Source organism: Dendrobium catenatum, unplaced genomic scaffold, assembly GCF_001605985.2.
Source record: "Dendrobium catenatum unplaced genomic scaffold, ASM160598v2 fragScaff_scaffold_827, whole genome shotgun sequence".
NCBI classification, from domain to species: Eukaryota; Viridiplantae; Streptophyta; class Magnoliopsida; order Asparagales; family Orchidaceae; genus Dendrobium; species Dendrobium catenatum.
The window spans coordinates 720,751-739,968 of record NW_021319289.1 but is presented as its reverse complement, the minus strand read 5'-3'; the positions used below and the strand labels follow the sequence as shown (position 1 = coordinate 739,968).

General features: G+C 39.2%; 1 protein-coding gene across 1 annotated transcript; it reads right to left on the bottom strand.

Moving 5' to 3' along the window:
- Positions 1-259: 259 nt before the first annotated feature.
- Positions 260-18,231, bottom strand: LOC110095503 (probable WRKY transcription factor 3). Its single transcript, XM_020821070.1, has 4 exons — positions 17,467-18,231; positions 3,123-3,826; positions 2,889-3,044; positions 260-950 (listed from the first exon to the last, which is right to left on the bottom strand). Exons 1-4 carry the CDS (start codon positions 17,956-17,958, stop codon positions 653-655), a joined length of 1,650 nt encoding a protein of 549 aa, XP_020676729.1. The 5' UTR covers positions 17,959-18,231; the 3' UTR covers positions 260-652.
- Between the last annotated feature and the right edge of the window lie 987 nt (positions 18,232-19,218).

Genomic DNA, 19,218 nt, shown 5'->3' with positions numbered 1-19,218 from the left:
CTCAGTTTGAATGAATCCATTATTATTTCCAATCGAGTACAAATGAGACCTTTCCTTGGGGGAAGGTCTTGGCTTGATGTAATAAATATACATCATATAAAATACATTGCATGATCGGACTTGAAGAAATCACTATTGATACATCTATTTGATCGGTAGAAACCACGTCAAAAGAATTATAAGCAAATTCTGAACCAGCATACAAGTAAAACTCTAGGAAAAAATGACAAGTGCATCTAGCATATAGAACAAAATAAAATTAATCCCAAAAAACAATTATGTGATTTCATTGAAGAGAATGAATACCAAATAAAAAGCCCAGACATGTCTTCATATGGTTGATTGTACTATGTGATGCTACAAGCTTAAATAAAGCAGGAATTATCAACTCTGAACTAAAACAAGACTTGTTGAGGACAAAAAAGGAACAATGATAAATACAACAAGAACTAATAATTACAAGTTGATTGCTACAAATTTACTGCCAAATTGTTGCTCCAATCCTGTTTTAGACTTCGTTTGGGACGGCTTTCTAATTGCTTCTTAAAAGAGCTTTCTAGTTTATTAATTAAAAAACTTATTTAAGAAGCAGTAAGAAAGCCATCCCAACTAAGCCTTAGTCACAAACTATTACAAATTTTTCTTGAAACTTCTATGTCATTTCATGTTCCCCTTTCAGCTGAAGAACAGCAATTGGCCGGTGAACATTGTTTCTTAAATCTGATATTCCATTAATGATTTGATTATTTGACTCGACTACATGAGGAGCAGAGTTATTTCTATTAGCAGGCCCAGCGAGAGCATGAGTGCTATGGCTACTGTTCCTAGCAGCAGGAACATCATGGTTATGCTTCCCTTCGTAAGTTGTTATGACTGCTTTTGGGTCGGTTGAAGCCCTTTCAACATGCTTACGAACATTACATCCTGCATTAGTGCACTTGTAATAACTCCTGCAAATTACAGCAAAAAGAAAAATGGAAACTATAAATATTTATACAATATAATTGTTATCATCAATAATCTTATCACAATTGCTTGAAATTGGCATATAGAATTCTTATTTTCGTTTGCGTTTTCTACCCTATTTTGGTAGAAGTACAAATTTAGGTGATTCTCTGAATAAGAGGGAAGTTGATCATGCATCTTCTGAAGATTATACAATATAATTGTTAAAATCAATAATCTTATCACAATTGCTTGAAATTGGCATATAGAATTCTTATTTTCGTTTGTGTTTTCTACCCTATTTTGGCAGAAGTACAAATTTAGGTGATTCTCTGAATAAGAGGGTGAAGGAATAGTTCAACGAAGGGTTCAATTGGAGCCCTCCCTCGCCCATAGGGGAGGTGCCGAGATGTTTTTGACAGTTTGGTTCATTTGATGCATGAAGGAATAGTTCAACGAAGGTGATCATGCATCTTCTGAAGATTGGAAGGATCAGAACTTGCACTTGCAGAGGCGGAACCACCTTGTGGTCGGGGGGCAATTGCCCACCCCCCCCCCCCCTCCTCAAAAAAAATGATTATATGATTTTTTAGATAATTTATCCCTCTACATTCATTTTTTAGTCTTTATTACAAGGGTTTTTAGGCAATTGCCCCCCTAAAAATTTTAAAATACTATGGTCTTTACGTAATTGCCCTTATCAAATAGTAAAGAGAATTCATCATTGAATTCCAAAAATATCCTTCAAACCAAAAATTTTAAAATACTATGGTCTTCAGGTTGAACCCCACCCCCCCGACATATATGCCTTATAAGTTTGCCCCCCCTGAAAAATTAAGGTTGATTCTGCCCCTGTGCACTTGTCCTTCTCAATGTGCGGAACGGGTCTCAGTTGCATGGGCATTGTTAACTAGTATGGCAGCTTTGTGTTTGAGCTAATTTTGGGTCTCGAGAATATTATACAACCTGGATAATTTCATAAGATGAAAGAAGTGATATTTCGACAAGCCTAGACTAAGAGAAATCGACCATCCGACCAATGGTTTTTGTTCTTCTTGCAACTATGCGGTCAAGAGATCCCATATTCTCTCCAGATATCAGTAGTCAGCCTTGCTTGAAAGCTCCAGTTGGAATAGATCTTCGAAGAGAGATCCAATAGAAGCTGGGTAGCAGATGGAAATTGCAACTTCCAACCAGTCGATTAAAACTCGAGCCATCTGGAAAAGATCTCTTCTACAACTGTTGGGGCTGAATTATTGTATACGTCACCTATAAGCACACCATTTCGCAAACCAGACTTCTCAGAGGCGCTAGATTGCACGCTCACCAGATGAAATTGGATTTTGAACTACTTCCCGACGTTGGTACCCAAATGTGACTTTGAAAGCCTTAGATTTCAATTTAAAATTCTTGAACTTCCGATGAACAAATGGAATATTAATGATGGGTATTTATTAAAGTCTGAAGAAATAGGTTCGTGTAGAAGGATCTTGATATTCACAAATCAACCAATTATGATAGAGATGTTAGAACATACTAATTAAGGGTTTCAACCATTAAATTAATCACCTAATAGCACTCAGATTACAATTTGTGTGCTCTTCTTATCCTAACCATCGGCACCTTTTGGGACCTTCTTATTCTAACCATTAGATTGGATCAAGACATGTTTCTCCTAAGTTGATCTATTTCATCTTTTTGGCACTCCCAAAAAAATTTGTTTTGGGCCGCCCTTTATCGTAACATCAAAGTATGTTAATCAAGGTTTATAAGGTTTAGAAAATGGATTCAACAAAATAAATAAAGGATCGAGTGAAATGACAACAAAAGTACTAAATAGATTAGCTTTGAACACATTTCAAAAGAGTTTGAATTACTACAATTAAATTATTTGAATCTTACTCATTATAGCCAATGTGTAAGAAATAGAAAGAATCACACACCTTGGATGAGGGTTTCCTTTAACTACTTTTTGTCCATATTTGCGCCATCTATAGCCATCATCCAAAACATCAACTTCACTTGTTGTTTGCACTATGATCCTCGGCTCTGTAACCATCCTATGAGAAGCCGACTCTATTACCCTGGTTTCCAGGTTCCTGTCAAAAGAAAAGAGATTTTTCCTTTTCAGAAACTATAGTAAACAAGTGGACTTGTCATTCGCTGTAAAAGCTAACCTTTTCTTCTGTTCAGATTCACCGCTATATTCTGCTTCATCTATTCCTGCTTCAGCATCACCCAACTCCTCACCATCGCTAGAACCAGTTAACTGCTCAGATGCTCCATGTCCAGATTCTCGGGCTCTTTTACATAGACTAGTCATACCCTCACTTGATTTATTCAAGTTTGAAAGGTCACCCTGTGGCCGGCAATCAGCATTATTAGGATCAGAGTTTCCGTTTAGCTCAGCCGCACCCTCCTTAGATCGTTTATTAGGTACAGGCTTCTGGTGATTGTGTTGACCCTTGTAGATTATCTCAGTTACATGGCCATCAAGGGATCGTTCGACCTTTTTCTTGACTGGACATTTTGGGTGGGTACATTTGTAATAGCTCCTTGGAAATTCACTTCCCTTAACCTGCTTTTGTCCATACTTACGCCAGTTGTAGCCATCATCAACAGGTTTATCAACAACAAGAGCTACAGGCTGAGCTTTCTGGTCACAATGAGGGATAAGAGCAGATGCAAACTTATATGAAGCGGATGTAATGGACTGCATTGGTTGGGCTGTTGTGATGTTGGTGGTGGAAACCTGCTGTGGCAAGGAGATTGATGAAAGAGAAGATGGATATTCTGCCTGGCTGTGAATTTGAGTATGAGAATGGGCAGCCTGTGCGGTTACTTGTGCCAATGCCTGTTGATGTGACATTCCAAAATGTGCCTGAATATAGCCATCAATCAAAGCTGTCAAAGTATGACCACTACTACAACAATGTATTATTAAGAGAAGCTTATAATGTAACGAATGATGAAACGTGAGTACTACACAAAAAAGTGAGAAACCTGTAAAGCAAAAACCTGCCTGACTGATGTCAAGATTATTGGATGAAAGAGCAATAATCGCCTACGTTGCAGGCTTGCAGCTGATGGAACAATCGGGTTGACAGATAATGCGATACGCAATTTGTTTATATCAACTAGTCTTACTGCAGAATATACTTGTATCACATAACTTCGTCACAAGAATGCAAGCCCATGCTACTGAGGTCACCATAAACTTTCAAAACTATGCACAGCCCCTTAGGAAACGAGCACAACTATAATCACTTTAAGGAGGTGTTTGGTATCGGATTGGATTAACTTTAGTGGGATTTAGTAAATCCTATAAAGCCGGATTTAGTAAATTCTAAGGCTTATAAATCCTGAAAAGTGTTTAGTAAGATAAATGTTAAATCCTGTTAAGTTTAGCAATATATTTCAAGATTTATGACAGTTAGGGATTTAATTATATGATAATCGACATTATTAAGTTTAAATTACTCACTAATATTATTTACACTATTAATTATATATTTAGTCATATATAGTTTAAGTTGTATTAATTAAGCTAATTATATTATATTTAATTACTAATATATCATTAATTATTCAATTAAGTTAAATTAGATAATTATTTTATGCACTAATTATGCTATTCATTTACTTAATTATAATTATTTTAAATTATATTAATTAAGTTAAGCAGTAATAACTTAAGAAGCCTGTAGAGTTTGCCTTTCATCTTCTATTTTCGTCGTTGTTGTTCAGTTGCTTCGCCGGAGGTGTAGAGACATTGCACGCATCGCTACTTCAGCTCCTTCGTGGTTGTTCGACTTCGCTCCTTCGACGACTTTACCTTCCTGACGGATCGGAAGTTACGACATTTTGATGAGATGCAACAACAAGAGCTCGCTGGCTTTGAAGGTAACTTTCTCCCTTTCGCGCTCTTCTCCGGCCAAATCCCATAAATCTTGTTAAATTCGGGAAAGAATGGGATTAGAATTTACCCGGATTTATGCCCTAAATACATAAATCTAGGATTTACGGAGTCGCCGAATTTAGATGCGCAAGGAAATGTATTTAGCTGGATTTACGTTAAATCCTACTTAAAAGTGAAGGCAAATCTGATACCAAACACCCCCTAAAATGGCAGATCAAAGAAATTTGGAAGAACGTTGCTAAATTAGAAATCCATAGCTCAAGGAAAGCTATGTGTTTGATTGGAAGATTAAGTTAATGAATAAATACTATTAGGCCGGCAGAAGGGGGAAGGGGGGCTGGCTGAACCTGCTGAACAAGTCCCTATTAGACCGGTTTTGGTTTACAGGAGGAGGGCCCAAGGGAGGAGGAACTAAGGAGAGAGGGGGGAAGCTAAGTAGATGGGACCCACACATTAATTAAGCATTGTATTGGAGGAAAAATTCAAATTAGGGGTTGTTTATGGATTAAACTTTTGTCCTTTTGCTTTAATTGGCCTTGTCTTGCTAGGGTTAGGGTTATTTGAAATCTTGGAGGGTGAAGACGGAGTGTCGGCTTTAGAATCACTTTCTAGGTAAGAGATGAGCATTGACTACAAAAGAATGGGTGGTGCCAATTTTGTGAGGAGGGGATGATTTCGATCGTCGGGGTGCTGATTTTGAAAGAAGAATAGAGGATTTAGATGAGGGGTTTGGGTATGATCGTCAAAGGAAAGATCATGACAACTGGGGAGCATCTCCTCTTTGAGGAATGGGAGGATATGGAGGATTTAGGGGAACCGGAGGTGACCCGAATGTAAGGAAGCTGAAAATGCCCATCTTTGGGGGCGAGGGCGCACATGGCTGGATCAACAAGGTGGAGCGATGCTTTGTAGTCAATGAGTTGACAGATGAGGAAAAATTGACAGCTGCAGAGCTGTGCTTAGAAAGGAAGGCACTGGCATGGTACAAATGGCAGGACATGAGGTAACCCATTCGGAGTTGGAGAGAGTTCAAGGATTGCTTACTAGAATATTTCCAAATCAGTAGGGGAGGAGACTTCTACGAGCAATTCTTCACCTTGACGCAGGAGGGGACTGTGCTAGAATATCGTGACAGGTTTGCGTACCTTGTTATCCGGCTATATCAACTCTCGAAGACAATACTAAACAGAAATTTTATGAAGGGACTTAAACCGGAGATCCGAGTAACAGTTAGGCTGATGAGGCCAAGAGATTTGGGGGAAGCAATGGAGCTAGCACAGTTGGTGGAGGACCAGAAGTGTCTGGAGAGGAGGGATAGGGGGTTCATATAGGATGACCACCACCTTCTTAGCTCCCAAGGGGCCTGCATTAGGGAGTTTGAGAGAAGTACCAAAGAAGAAAACTGGAGGAGGGAGAAATTTCAAGAAGCTTATGGAGAAGGAGATAAGGAAGAAGAGGGCTAGGGGGTTGTGCTTCAGATGTGATGAAAAGTGCGTGCAAGAGTATAGATGTAAGGATCGAACTCTTTAGGTTCTCATCATCTTTGATGACGAGAAAGCTGAAGAGGGAGGTGAGAGTGTGGTAGTGGTGAAGGAATAAGAGAAATTCCTTCTGGATGTTGCAGAAGTCTCTATAAACTCTGTGGTGGGATTCACCTAGAATCACACTATGAAAGTGAAGGGAGAAACAACTGACAAAGGGGTGGTGGTGCTGATAGACAGCGGGGAAACCCACAATTTCATCTCCAATCAGATTGTCGACCAGTTGAGGGTGAAATTAGTGGATACCGGTGGATATAGGGTGATGATGGGGAAAGGTGGAGATGGGTAGAGGAGTATGTAGGGGAGTGATGATGACCATTAAGGGGATCTAGGTGAGGGAGAATTTTCTTCCTTTGGAGTTGAGGAGCACTGATGTCATCCTGTGATTGAAGTGGCTATAGACCTTGGGAGATACTAAGGTCAATTAGGGAGCACTAAGGATGAAGCTGGTAGTATGGGGAGGAGGATGGTTATTTAGAGGGACGTCGGGTTATCCAAAGCAGGGGTATCTCTCAAATCCCTGATCAAGACCATACAGGAGGTGGAGGAGGTTTTTTGGAGTTGTAGTGCCTGGAAGGAGTCAAATTGGGGGATGATGGAGACATTCCTACTATAGTTCAACCACTCATACAGCAGTTCAGTGAGGCTTTTCAGTCTCCCCAGGGTCTACCTCCACAGAGAGAGCTCAAGCATGCCATTACCTTAAAGGAGGGAGTGTCACCGATCAGTGTTTGGCCATACCGATACCCGTAGATTTAAAAATGTGATATTGAGAAGCTGATCCGTAAGATGTTGGAGGCGGGAATCATCAGGCATAATGTGATTCATTTCTCTAGTCCTTTTTTACTGGTCAAAAAGAAGGATGGGAGCTGAATGTTTTGTGTCTATTATAGAGCCTTGAATAAGGAGACAGTGCCAGATAAGTTCCCTATTCATTTGATTGATGAGTTATTAGAATAGTTGTATGGAGCAGTGGTGTTTACTAAGCTAGACTTGAAGTCAGGCTACCATCAAATTAGAATGAAAGGGGTAGATGTGCAGAAGATAGCTTTCAGGACACATGAGGTGCACTACGAGTTTCTAGTGATGCCGTTTGGGCTTACTAATGCCCCTGCTACTTTCCAAACTCTGATGAACAGGGTGTTCAGCCCATACCTCTCGAAGTTTGTCTTGATTTTCTCATGATATACAGCAAGACTGAGGAGGAGCATCTGAAGCACTTGAAGGTGATTTTAGGAGTTCTACAGGAGCATCAACTGAGGGCCAACTTGAAGAAGTGTAGCTTCGCACAGGCGAGGGTGGAGTATTTGGAGCATGTGATATCCCAGGAGGGAGTGGCTGCTAATCAAATCAAAATTGAGGCAATGCAGAAGTAGCCTCTGCCAAAGAACCTAGGGAGTTGAGGGGTTTCCTTGGGTTGACTAGTTATTATAAGTGATTCATGAGGAGATACAATACTATTATGTGGCCTTTGACCGAGTAACTGAATAAGGATAGTTTTATGTGGGGAGAGGCAACGACCAAAGCCTTTGAGAAGCTGAAGAAAGCAATGACTACAATCCCATTTTTAGCCCTCCCTGATTTCAGTCATATTTTTTTAGGGTGGAGATCGATGCACCCAGATATGGGTTAGGGATTGTACTCATGCAAAATCATAAGCCCATAGCCTACTACAACCAAGTACTATCAGCCAAAACAAGGATGAAGTCAAAGTTTAAAATTGCGTAATTAAGCTTCGAGGCGGTTTTCGTCCGTGAGGCGAGGCGTAAGCCTTGAGGCGGTCTGAGGCGTAAGCCTCAAGGACACAGAATTGCGTAAGTGAGAAATTAAGGGTTTTAGCAGGTAAATAATAGCAATATTCTATCTTACAATAAAAACATCTAAATGATATATGAAAATAGCGGAAAGTAAGAAAATAGTGCAATAAAACCCTAGATTTTCTTTCACTTGAAAAATCTAACCCTAAACTAAAAAAAAATACCTTGTTTGTGGAGTACTCCTAGAGGGCGGCCGGACACTTCAACTTCGTCGGAGAGAGGCGGCGCCGGCGGGAGAGGCGGCGGGAAGGGAAGCCGAAGGTATGCCGTCTGTTTCGCGAAAAGAGAAGGAAATTTTCGGAAAACAGGGAACCCGTGCGGGATGAGGGAAGAAGAGGATTCATTTTAAGTAGGTGGGGCTGTTTCTGTGAGGCATACGCCTCACCCAGAATTGCGCAATTGAGCCTCAGAGGCGTGCCTCAGACCAGATGAGGCGTACGCCTCTGCCAGGTGAGGAATTGCGTAAGCCTCGAGACGTTTTTTGGTCAAATTGCGCAGAGGCGCGCCTCTTATTGCGCAATTTTAAACAGAGGATGAAGTTAGTATAAGAGAGGAAATTGATGACCATTGTGTTGGTTATTCAAAAGAGGCGCCTTACTTGCTGGGTCGGCATTTCATTGTCCGGACAGATGAGAGAAGCTTGAAATACTTATTGGAGTAAAGGATGGTTATGGAAGATCAACAGAGGTGCTTGTCTAAACTATTAGTATATGATTTTGATATCCAGTGCATGCCTGGTTTGGAAAATAAAGCGGATGATGCCTTTTCAAGATGTGTTGGGGAGCTTCAAGAGTTTGCAATTTCAACACTACTTATGGTAGATTTGGGGGCAATCAAAGAAGAAAGTATGTAGAATGAGGAGTTGAGGAAGATTAGGGAGGATTTGATGAAAGATGCGAGTAGCCATCCAGGATACTATCTTGAGAGGGAGAGGCTCTTACATCAAGGGAGGTTTGTGATTCCACGAACTTCCATCCATATTCCCCACCTGTTGCATGAGTTCCATGGGAGTGCAGTGGGAGGTCATTCCGGAGAGCAGAAGACATACAGGAGGTTTGTGGCTGAGTTATACTGGAAGGGGATGCATAAGGATGTTGAGAAGATTGTGGCGAAGTGTGAAGTGTGCCAAAGAAACAAGTACATGACTATGGATTCAGTGGGACTATTACAACCATTAGCACTTCCAAACAGGGCAGGAAGTGTCCATGGATATTATAGATGGTCTACAACGATACGAGGGATTCACACTCATCATGATGGTGGTTGACAGGCTAAGTAAGTATGTGAATTTCATTCGCTTATGACGCCCCTACACCGCAGTGTCAATAGCGACAACATTTATCAGGGAGGTGATTAGACTACATGGGATTCCATAGTTAATGCTGTCTGACTGAGACAAAGTCTTCCTCAGCCAATTCTGGAGGAAGCTGTTCAGGTTGCAGGGCATTGTTCTCAAGAGAAGTACTGCCTACCATACTCAAACGAATGGGTAAACAGAGGTAGTGAACCGAAGTTTGGAGACATACTTGAGGTGTTTCGCTTCTGAAACACCGCGGATGTGGACAAAATGGTTAGCATGGGCCAAGTATTGGTACAATACATTGTACCATTATGCTTCTCAGATGACTCCTTTTAAAGTGCTATATGGAAGGGACCTCCTACACTTAGTGTATTTTGGGAGATGAAACATGCTAATTTCGGCAGTAGAGCAATACTTGGAGGCAAGGGACAAGATGTTGGAGAAGTTGAAGAAACATCTGTTGAGGGCACAACAAATTATGAAGAAGCAGACATATACACATATGGGAGACATACTGTCTGAAGCCGGGGAGAAAGTATTTTTAAAACTACGATCCTACAGGCAGAGGATAGTTTCTAAAAGGAGAAACTATATATTGGCCACAAAGTACTTCGGCCCCTACTAGATTGTGGACATGATCGAAGCAGTGGCGTACCGTTTGAAGTTACCCCCATCCGCCACCATACACTCAGTCTTCCATGTGTCACAGTTGATGAGAGCTCTAAGGGAGCATGCAGTTAGTGCGGAGTTACCAGCTACACTGATATAGGAGTTGGAAGGGGTCTTAGAACCACTGGAGCTGAGAGGGGTAAGATCAGATAAAGAGGAAAACAAAGAAGTGCTTATTAGATGGAGGGATCTTCCCAATTTCAATGCTACTTGGGGCCATATGAGAGGGTGAAAGATCAATTTCCTTCATTTCACCTTGAGGAAAAAGGTGAGTCTTTGAGAGGTGGGGTAATGTTAGGCCGGCCCAAGGGGAGGCTGCCTGAACTTGTTGAACCGGTCCCTATTGGACTGGTTTTGTTCTACAGGAGGACGGGGGGGGGGGGACCAAGGAGAGAGGGGGCTGCTAAGTAGATGAGACCCACAAATTAATTAAGCATTGTATTGGAGGGAAATTTCAAATTAGGGATTGTTTAAGGATTAAACTTTTGTCCTGTTGCTTTAATTGGACTTGTCTTGATAAGTTAGGGTTACTTGAATTTGAATATGAAATTTAGGATCCTTGTGTTGATTTTGGGCTCTAGTCTTTGGCTAGAGATTGAGAGAGTTGAATATTCCTCTCGAATTGAAGATTCTTGTATCTTATGCTGTTTTGTTTCTTCTTTGGTTGAATAGAAGACATTTCCTTGCTGTTTTTTTCTCCACAACTTTGAATTTTCTGCATCTACTTTGCTGAAATTTAGTAAAATTATGTACTTGGGGTGGTTGTTTTCTATCAGATGCATTGTTCATTTTCAATAAAATTCAAACCTACATTTTACCACAAATGAGACTAAAATTAGGCCCTGAATAGCTGTGTGGCTGTTAGCAAGTACTATGATGGTTTTAGCCAACAAATCTCAGACCAAAGCTAGGCCTCGACTCATATTGCACACACTGAGATATGCATTAGTTGCTGGAAAAAATCCAAAAAATGTGATCCTAATAAATAAAAAGATTCAGAGAATCTATGGTTCAGAATAGATTTCATCAAATTAAAAATGCATTACTAATGAGAATGGTATGAAAAGCTAAAACATTTTTGGGAGAAAAAAGAAGAAAAAAATTGAGCATAAGAAACTAAGCCTGGTGGAAGAAGTGCATCTATGATGCACCGACACGCCTCTTAAAGAGGGTATGCAGTGTCGGACACGTGTCAGACACGGACACGCGTCGGACACGGCATGGACACGTGTCCGACACGGCATTGGAGTGTCGGAATTTAAAACATTAAAATTTAAATCGGACACGCGTGTCCGGTTATTAAATGATAAAATCGTCAGTTCTATTTGGCCTTTTCCACGAACGAGAAGCCCTATTTTTTCGATCCATGAAAGAAATCTTCTAGGGCAGACTGGAAGAGCTCGCAGTCGACGCCAAACGGAGCCCGCTGCCTTCGCCTCCCGTTCCTTCATCATTTCTGCTCGGCCAAGCAGAGCTCTTCTTTCTCATTCCTTCGTTCTTGCGTTATTTCTGTTATCATTCGAGGCAAAGTTCGCAATCAAGGCCAAACAGAGCACCTTCTGCGCGCAAGAGAGCCAAGAGCTGTAAGTGGATTTCGCCATTTCTTCTCTTCATTGTTGAAAAACCTAAGGTACAGGCTCGGTACCGCTAGGTACATGCTCGGTACTTCTAGGTACATGCTCGGTACTGGTCGGTATTGGTAGGTACATGCTTGGTACTGGTAGGTACATGCTCGGTATTGGTAGGTACATGCTTGGTACTGGTAGGTACATGCTCGGTACTGCTCGGTATTACTAGGTACATGCTCGGTACTGGTAGGTATATGCTCGGTACTGGTAGGTATATGCTTGGGTCGAACCCCGCCAGGGGGCAGCGCCCCCTTGGACCCCCGGCAGACCGGTATATTGTTTTATTCATGTTGTGATTTTTTTTTATTTCACTTTATATCAATTCCCCCCGACAGATGTGGGATGTTGCTGGAGATGGGTTCGAGTGCCTTGATGATATGGGATTATTGGAGGTTGCAAATCTTTCTCTATATGAACCAGAGTTGGAAGCAATGATATTCAATGATGATGATATTGAAGGCCAAAGACCAACATCTGAATCTAATTTTAACATTCCCTCTATTGAGTAGTTAGATCTTCATGTTGTATTAAATGATTTTTTGCTTATATTTTTGTGTTTGTACTTTGTACTAGACATTTTGTACTAAACATCTTTATGTTATAAGCTAAACAAGTTATCATGAATTGATTTATTATTGCTTGACATTTTTACTATAATGTCACCTTAATTTTTATATATTATATTTAAAAATTATTATGCCGTGTCCACGCCGCACCCGTGTCCTATATTTTTAAAAATTGCCATGTCCTGTGTCCGTGTCGTGTCGTGTCCGTGTCGGTGCATCATAGAAGTGGATGCTTTCCTACATGTTAGACCATTAATCCGCTCCAAGATCAGTTTACAAAGAAAAGGAATAGATTCAAAAAATACCACAGCTTCAAAATAATATTTCAAAATTACATATAACTAAGAAGTATATCCAAATGCAAAAAAATGATATGACTAACTCTAACAAGGAAGAATTATCAAGTATAGGTATTGAAAGATTAAGGTTAGAAGTGAAGGATAGCTAAGACACTGCAAATTCCAAGTGATGATGATGATGTTGATAACCCTCACAAATACTAGGCAATGAATCATTATGAAAAAACTAGTTCAAGTATCTTTTCTATGGAGTCTAATTGTGCTGATCAATTAGATTGCATTGTGGACTTAGACTTTAATTTTGTCAGTTGAGTTCGACGAGAACCTCGCTAAGGGTTGTAGGGGGGCAGCGTGCCCCTGCTTGGGAGTTCTACGGTGAAGCTCCAGAAAAAAAGTTGTCTATATAGAGCTGTGATGCTATAAATCCAGCGTCAAGGCGCTATGGAACCCCTCGAGACAGAGAGAACAACATCGCAGAGCTGTAATTTAGCACCACCGCTCTACAAGACAGAGAAGTTAGAGCTGAGGCGCTGCGGGTACAACACCTTAGCACTGTAGGTCGATTGGGTCAGTTTTTACTTCATTTTTAAGAGATACTATTGTCATCGCATCTGTAGATGGTGGATGAGAGTGTGAGGGTGAAGATCTATACAATTTCTCCCATTTTCATAATGGATTTCATGGTGTGGTATGGCTCCGTGATTTTTTTTCCCATTTTGAGTTTTTCTATGTTGAATATTAGTGTTCTGCTCCGTTGTTTTTTTTTGTTCTTGTTTGTTTTATTCTTGATTTACTTCCCAACATTTTTCTTAGTATTTCTACCCTCTATATAGTTTTTGTTTCACCAACCACATACAGATTTGAGCAAGCGCCATAACACTAATGGAATTCAAAAAGAAATGTGCAAACCTTCACTATCTCTAAACCTGGTTATATTAACAAATTGTATGAGATGAATTTTCCCTTAACAAAGAATGAAAAGAAAAAAGGATTAATAAGACTGATGAGAGAAGGACTATGGATAAATAAGACATGATGATGGAAAACTACAATTTCACCACTTGAAATGGCCATTATTATTGCAGTCTCACCAATCATACCTTAAAATATTTTGGCAATAACTATGAACCCTCTTGCATGCAAACCTTTTAATTTTAGTATCACTTGCCATAGGGAAAACTTAGAGGAGGATTCATCAAGTCATCACCAAACAGTTGGGACAAACCTAATGAAGATGATAAGGATAATAGCGATGACGATCCTCATCTATCTAATTAAACTTTCACATACAGCATTAAGCTAGTAAACCTCAACTTTACCTCCAATCCTATCATTTCACCACTTCCATCAACCAATTAGCCAGATAATTGGAACCAGCTAAAAACATGAGGATTAATCTGCTAAACTTCCAAATGAAGGAGCAAATGAACAGCACATCACATTCCCACAAACCCATTGCCAAGGCCAAGGTAGCGGTCCAAATTGGGCCATCACTTCGAGAGTGCACATTTTCTTTGTTGACCATGAAATATTTCCTAGTCAACCAATGTGTCTTTCTTAATCGACTATAAACATTCCTAGTCAATCATAACATGTGTGTCATGCAATACGATGGTTCGAGATGGACTAATACATTGAATCAAGCAAACACAAAGAAGGGGAGACGTAACTGAACCACATTGTTTTTTGGCAAGAAAGAAATAGGAATATATCTGGTTATTCATATGTGATCAATTTAGTCTTATAGTATCAAATTTCTCCAATTTATTTAATCAATTATACAAAATTGATCTCAAATAGTCCATCCAGAAATAAATGGGATTAATTTTACATACTTGTAGAATTAAATAGGATTAACTTTGTATCCTAATTTTCAACAATTTCTACTTAAGGAGCCATTATGAGATCAATTTTGTATAATCGAGAGACTAAAATAGCAAAATGTGATACTTCAGGAAATTGGCCACATACAAAAAGTTGAGGAACCATATTGTGATTTTAAAATAAACAATAGATAGAAAAGAACTTCTATGTTATGATGTCTATCACATAAAAATTAAATTACAAGAGTAAATCAATAGATACACATGATTTCTGTCATGTTTGAAAGATTATTTGCCAAGAAACTCTTAGAGGTGTTTCACATTAGCAAAACTATGAGTAGAAGAACTTTAGCAAGGTATGACATCCTCCAACTAGACAATACAACACAAATTAGATTATAAGAACATTGTCTAATCTAGTCAATAAGAACAACGATGATGCCAATTTTTATTTTGAAGCTATATATGTACCATATAATGAGAAAGTATTTTAGTTTGCTCACTTATTGAACCCAATAATATTTATGCATGGATCAAAAGGCACTAAAGTTAAGGCACATGAAAGTATTGAATTTAGTTGTGCAGTGGGTAATAAGAAAATATATTTGTATAGAAGTACTAAAGTGGTTAACCTTCACTCATAAGCTTAAGTTGTTGTGTTGAAAAGCAATTTGATCATTGGTATATTTGGCCCAATTTTAACCCTTTTTGCTAACACTCCCCAACAATTGATATCATGGCTGATGATTCAACATGGATTTAATTGTTCATGTAATTTATGGCTCCAATGAGTCTTTGTAACCTTCTACTATGGCTGAGCAAGATACAACAGGGGGCAACTCCCACACTATGATGCACGGACACGGACATGATGACACGGACACGACACGGACACGGGACACGGCTTTTTTTGAAAATATAGGACACGGGTACGACGCGGACACGGCAATACATTTTTTTATATAGTATATATATATATATATTAATGTAATATCATATTAAAAATGACAAACAATAATAAATGAATGACATGATAACTTGTCTAGCTTATAATATAAAATATTTAGTACAAAATATCTAGTACAACCACAAAAATATAAGCAAATAATCACTTACTACAACATCAAGCATTCAAGCTTCAACTACTATGATTAGCTTTAGAGGTTTGTTTTTGGCCTTCAATATCATCATCATTGAATATTACTGCTTTCTACTCTGGTTCAATAAGAGAAAGATTTGTAATTGTGCAAAAAGGGAGGAGATGAAAATTCCTTCACTGTCAAAGAGAAATGAAAATGAGAATATTCGATGAATGGGTATTAAATGCAGGCGTTGATTTGGTGTTGTGGATAGAAAATAAGAAATTTAGTTTAAATCTCGCCAAATATAAGAAATTATATTTTTAAAAAAATTATAAAATATTTAAGATACGCGCGTCGGACACCCGTGTCCAATTTGTTTTTAATATTTTTTTAATCGGACATGTTTTCGGCGTGTCCGACGCGTGTCGGAGGAGTGTCGGACAAGTGTCGTGTCAGACACGGTGTCGGACACTGCACGCCTCTTTGAGGAGAAGTGTCGGTGCATCATAGCTCCCACACAAGCTACATGTGGTCAATTGGGCTCTTCATATAAATCACTTAATAATATATAAAAGCTTTCATTTGATAGGGATTGTTGGTTGATGTGGATGATAAGGAATTATCAAGGCATAAGAGAGAATTGGGTTTCATCGCACATTGAATACTTGAAAAATATGATGGTATCTGAAGTAGTTGAACCTCACACATAACTATTCATTGGCATAACTTTTTATTTTTTATATAAAAAGACTAAAGAATTAACAAAAAAAGTTTGCTATATATATATATATTTTTTTAACAAATCAACATGTCTTTAAAATTCTCAAGAACAGGTTTTAGATGACTTGAATTTTTCTAAGACAATTTTCAATTCCCAGATCCTCTACCTCATTCTCCAAGGGGTGAAGGAGGAGGGCGTTCTTCAAGAACACAGTGAGCTCAAAGTAGCAGAAGCTAGGAAGGGCATGAGGATGGTGTTGCAGTTGTTGGTGGTTGGAGGAAAGCGTGAAAAAGATAAGAAGAGAGAAGATGAGGAAGGTGGAAGTCACTATAGACTAATCCATCTCGACCTGCGTTGATGGAGGGGCCTGTGGTGAGAAGCTCACAGCTCTACTTCTCTTTTCCTTTCTCTCACTTACTCTCTCCTGCTTTCGCATTGCTTTGCTAGAGTGCAATGACGCTGAGAACGTGGGAATCGTTGAAATAATTAATTTTCAGCCAAAAATTCTATACTGGCATTTATTTTTTCACTAGCAAAAGTTTGGCTAGAACAGGTTAGATTTAGCTTGAAATTAAATTTTAGCCACAATATAGCTGTGAGAATAAAGGAGGAAATTCATTTCGGAATGGTATAGTGGAAAATTTTACAGGGAGGATGAATTATAGTAAATGGCTAAAAGGGCCAATTCTTCAATTCCAGTATCAAATTCAATAACCTAAGTCAGTGGCAAGTTAATTAGTACTACTTGATCATTCACTTTGCTACAATAACATCAGCTTAAAGTAGAAAACCTGATGCTCACAAAATCAGGAAACAATCTCAAAGACAGTTAAAGATGCTATGCATTGCCAGAGAGATAAATTCAGAGTAAAAAATCAACAGCTGAAAATGGAGCAAGAAACTGAAACGGGGTAAAACTTATTCCTATTAACCAAATATCTGTTCCTACGCTATAATACAGAAATCCCTCTCCTAATGATAATTATTCAGCCCCCTAACAGACCATAGACCGAATTATAATTTAAAATCCACCATCTATTCAGAAACTCCAGAACCATCTAATCAGCAAACTGCCAACAAGGATAAGAACGTCAAGAAATGATAGAAAGAATATAGGAATAAATAGCTTAAACCTTTGAAGAAAAAAAAAACGCACCGAATTAGAGAACATGGCTGGAGAATCGAGCAAACCACCGGGGCTGAGCCCAGCTGGAACAGTGAAGTACGGTGACTGCGCCACCAACAAATTCATCGGCCGGCTATGCCCCAAATTCAAACTCGCCCCTCCTCGCTCACCTCCTCCTCCTCCTCCTACCCCTCTTCCTCGCTCATCCGCAATCGTCGTCTCCACCGACGTACGCGCCGCCGCCGTATCCTCCCCTTCGACCAGAAACTTTCGTGGCGCCGTTATCGCCGCCGGAGATGCCATCGCGCCCGCAAGTAGCTGCGAGAAAGAGCGGCACTCCGACTCCGGATCCTCCGCAAAAAAGTTTGAGACCAGCGTCATCGGACCCGGACTCGCCTCTGAGACCCCACCACGGAAGAGGCTCTCAACCGTGAACCGCGCCGGAAGCGATATCGACGGCCGCTTTGCCCCTTCCTCCACCGGTGCTGCCAAGCCTCCCCCGCCTCCGCCGCCTTCCGCCATCGAATTGGATTTGGTGGGGCTGTGAACTCTAACTCATGGAATCGCGAGATCCCAAAAAACAAGAATACAAACTTTTCACAAGATTTCGCATCGAACTCTTTGAAGTATATCAGGTTTGTTCGATTAAAGCGTTAGTATCAAGCTTGCAACGTGAAGAGAGCTGTCGAAGAATTCATGGCGTGGAAGTTCGGGGGCCAGAGAGAGGAGAGGAACGAGAATCAGATGGAGGTAAATTCCCTCCAAACGAATTCAGATGCAAATGAGGTCGTTGACTCTAACAGTGGATTGCAGATAAGGAGCTGTTTGATAGGAGAAATGACGGAATGAACCCCGTCCTTTTCTCTGTTTAGAGTATGAGATTGTTGGACAATTTAGTAATTTCGGAGAACTAATAGCTTGTTTTATTGTTTAACCGCTTTTTCAGTTTTTTCGCTAATAATTTTTTTTGCTAATATTCCAAAATATAGGTTATAGTAAGTATGAGCAATAAGTATCCTTACAACTAAACTTACCTTAATTATATTAAATCGATTTTATAATTCTTTGTTTTTATTTATTTTGATAGGATTTTATCTTGGATGCCAAATAAAATTTTCATGAATTATTCTTAATAATTTGTACTGTGAAACCATTAAGTAAAAAGAAATTAAAATACTAAACATCAAGATGCATTTTGATGTAATAATTAAAATTTCTTTACACTCAAAAGCTAAAATTGCTCTCGTAAGAGCACTCTTAGGCTTCGTTTGGGATGACGTTCTTATTAATTCTTAAAGCAGATTTTTAGTATAAAAATTTTATATTTTATACTAAAAAATTATTTTAAGAAGCAGTAAGAAAAACGTCCAAAAAGAAGTCTTAGAATGATTGAGCTTTTCGGATGTTGCACCAAAGGGATAAATCCATGAGGTCATCAGGCCAGATGTCTGATAAGACAATATCTCAATAGTTAAGAGTTTGAACTATTATATATATCTTCTCATTTTATGGCAAATATTTTTCTTTGTAGGTAGTGTCTATTTAGTATATTTAAACAACTTATTGTCTATCATCCATTATCCATGTACAAATACCTAAATTCATTTTCAATAGTTTTTATTCAATTAGAATGCATTAAATGCATGGATATTCTTAAAGTAATTCAATTGCATGTATAAGCAATTTAATTTAAGTCACTTCTTAAAATTCTAATTTGAATTAAATAATTTTGTTATTGATTACAAAAGATGCTTTTCTTCAAGGGAAGATGTTGGCTCAATA